Source organism: Coffea arabica, chromosome 11e, assembly GCF_036785885.1.
Source record: "Coffea arabica cultivar ET-39 chromosome 11e, Coffea Arabica ET-39 HiFi, whole genome shotgun sequence".
NCBI classification, from domain to species: Eukaryota; Viridiplantae; Streptophyta; class Magnoliopsida; order Gentianales; family Rubiaceae; genus Coffea; species Coffea arabica.
The window spans coordinates 36,569,462-36,572,702 of record NC_092331.1 but is presented as its reverse complement, the minus strand read 5'-3'; the positions used below and the strand labels follow the sequence as shown (position 1 = coordinate 36,572,702).

Below are 3,241 nucleotides of genomic sequence, written 5' to 3'. Positions count from 1 at the left end.
TAACAGTTCAAGATGAGTTAATATCATTGAAAGATTATAATCATTAATCAAATGACAAGATCTAATCAATTTAATTTTAATTCTTTTGTATAACAAATATTAGCAGTTATAAACTATGTTCTGAATAGTTTTAATTTTAAAGGATATGTTTAAACTTACAGTTTTAATTTTCAGAATTGTAGCATGTCCTATTGCACAAGTTCATGGTAGAGTTCAAGGTCGCTCTGCCTCTTATTCCTAGTTTTCCAGCCGCAATTATTTAATGTATTGCTCTACTTCGAAGTGCCTTTAAGTCTAGTAATGACGAAAACCAAAAGTCTTCCGTCTCTTATTAATTTGATTGCCAAACTCTAACCTATATTATCCTTGGATTTGGTAAATATGGTCCAAGCTAAAAAGGTAATCAATTAATTAACCAAAGCATTGTTACACTGTTTTTCTCTATAAAACCCTTTCCCCTGATAGAAAAAGCTACAGAGGCACGAAAAATTGCTCAAAAATTGTTTTTCATAGTTGCGGCTGGGTACCTGTATTCTGTACATTGGTTTAGGATCAATAAGATGAGCTCTAACCCTAGAGTTGCTTCCTCCAGTAAAAGGTTAGTATTTTAGCTTAATTTGACTGTATAGAAATGTTAAAGAACATTTAGATTGATAAATAAAGGTTTGAGAATGACAAAATGAAACTAATTTCTGCAACAATGACTCTTGCGGGTATAAAAGGATTTCTAAAATCTTTTTTGAAATTAAATAGGTTTGACAAGAACTTTTCATTGTAATACGGAGGACATCAAATGAACTAGGCAAGAAAATGATTTCATTTTAAAAAGCGTAAAGATAGATAATTGTTGTGTCAATTTTATCTGTTTATGTGTCAGTATTTTCTCATCTATGTTGGCTAGTTTTGGTGATGAAGCTAAAAAAAATCACCTGTAGCTGTTCATAATTTCATATTACCTCTGCATCTAAATTCCATTTTGGCACTTCTTTCAGGCTAGATGGTAAGGTGGCAATTATCACCGGAGGTGCCAGCGGTATAGGAGCAGCTGCGGCTCGGCTCTTTCATAGCAATGGTGCTAAAGTTGTAGTAGCCGATATCCAAGACAATCTAGGCCAAGCAATTGCCAATGAGCTTGGCAAAAATGCATGCTACATTCACTGTGATGTATCACAAGAGGACCAAATTATTGATCTTATCGATACCACCATAGCCAAATACGGCCAACTTGACATCATGTACAACAATGCTGGAATCACTGAAGGGTCCAAAATTGCTATTCTGGAAACGTCAAAGTCAGAGTTGGACCGGGTTATTGGTGTAAATTTGGTGGGCTCATTTTTAGGAGCCAAGCATGCTGCAAGAGTCATGATACCCCGGCGCAGGGGATGCGTATTGTTCACAGCCAGCGCCTCCGTCAACATAGCTGGTCTTGGACCTCATGCCTATGCAGTCACTAAGCATGCAATTGCAGGTCTAGCTAAGAATTTGTCAGCTGAGCTTGGTCAACATGGTATACGAGTCAACTGTGTCTCCCCTTATGCCGTAATGACTGGCATAGCAGGAGGGAATTATTCTGAAGAGTATATTGGGCAAATGCAGATGTTTGTAAATGCAGTGGCTAATCTTAAAGGGAAGACTTTGACAGCAGATGATGTTGCTCAAGCTGCACTGTACTTGGCAAGCGATGAAGCTGGTTATGTAAGTGGACTGAATCTTGTAGTTGACGGAGGTTTCAGCGTTGTTAATCCTTCCATGATGACTGCTGCGGCTCAGGCCAAACTACATCAGAAATGAAGCAAGCTGGTTGTTAAACTAGTTGTCGTGGACACATGCTATTGCTTCTTTTTTTTTTGTTTCGGTTCAGAGATTTACATCTTGCTTCAAGTCATGCAGCTCATTCCCACATGTGCCAATTTACAAGCTTTTATTAGAAGAAGACTTAAAACTAGGACACCTCTTTCCTTGTGGATTTTCAAAATCTTCCACCTAATAAATTACTTCAGCTTTATGTTGAGCAAGTTTAGTTTTTAAATACTTTGATTGGGTTAGGGTAACAAGTATTATAAATGAATATATGTCCTCCAACAGTCCCAAACTATTTGTGGATAATAGTTGACAAGACATATATCACTTTAATACATGGTGCAACGGGTAATGTAACGCCAAAAGTATTGTAAACAATGATCCAAATGCACTCCTAACCTTTTCTTGCATTTTAGACATCCGATCGAGTTGCATATAATTTATCTGTGGACCATAACTTGTTAAATGAATGAATGCAGTAAGGCTTCAAATCTCGAGTGTTTGACTATGTTCAAGACCAACCCTTGAATAATTCCAATAATCTTAAATTGATTTAACTCATTTCAAGAAAGTACGGAAGATCAGGAAATACTTGAATTTTTATTTGAAAAAAAAAAAATCTGATCACGTCACAAGTTTTCTTTTGCCTTCCATGAGAGAAACATTGGTAGTGCTATTGCCCCCATCGTTAAGGAGATTTCACCCAAAGTGTTTGGCATAATCACTGACTAGGTATGGAGCAGGCTCAGGTATATTATCAGCCCCTAAGATCACACCTTTCAGATTTGTTGTTACTGTTAGAAAAACAAATACTTCCGCGTTGTGCTTCTCTATTCTGCCTCATTCCACTTTTTAGCATTCGAGTGACCACTCCGAAAGAGAAAATACCACTAAGATGGATTAGGCTCCTTTCCATTACATGTACACTGACTCTGTTTTCCCTCAATATGGTATTTGATAATTGCCACATAAGATTCATTGGTTATCAATAGTCATGTCAGTGGATAGGGTTTGAGCTAAATCTCTTTGATCCAAATTCAGATCCATTAAATTTAGTTAAACCCAGATTCAGACCCAAACCCTTATAGATCTGAAAAAATAAATCCAAATTTGGATCCTCATGTATTTGGACATCCAATGCGTAATAGTGGTTTTTTTTTTTTTCAAAATATACTAACGGATTTCTAGCACTACACTCAAGTTTAATTCATAAATTCACTCATTTCCTGCAAGTATACAGGTCGCTCTTATAGTGTAGGGTGTATAAAGGATCGATCCCGAGGAGTTTAAATCAACTACAAAATCCTTCACTTACTCTATTATTTAAATAAATAACAAGTAAAGCATAAAAAGCAAATAATTCAACTTAAATAGGAAATATAAGAAACGATTTGTAGATGAACAATTTGAGAAAAAATATTACCAAATACTAATATGG

General features: G+C 36.0%; 1 protein-coding gene across 1 annotated transcript; it reads left to right on the top strand.

Moving 5' to 3' along the window:
• The first annotated feature begins 516 nt into the window (after nt 1–516).
• LOC113718885 ((+)-borneol dehydrogenase 1-like) lies at nt 517–1,997 on the top strand. Its single transcript, XM_027243813.2, has 2 exons — nt 517–598; nt 993–1,997. Exons 1-2 carry the CDS (start codon nt 561–563, stop codon nt 1,792–1,794), a joined length of 840 nt encoding a protein of 279 aa, XP_027099614.1. The 5' UTR covers nt 517–560; the 3' UTR covers nt 1,795–1,997.
• The last annotated feature ends 1,244 nt before the right edge of the window (nt 1,998–3,241 follow it).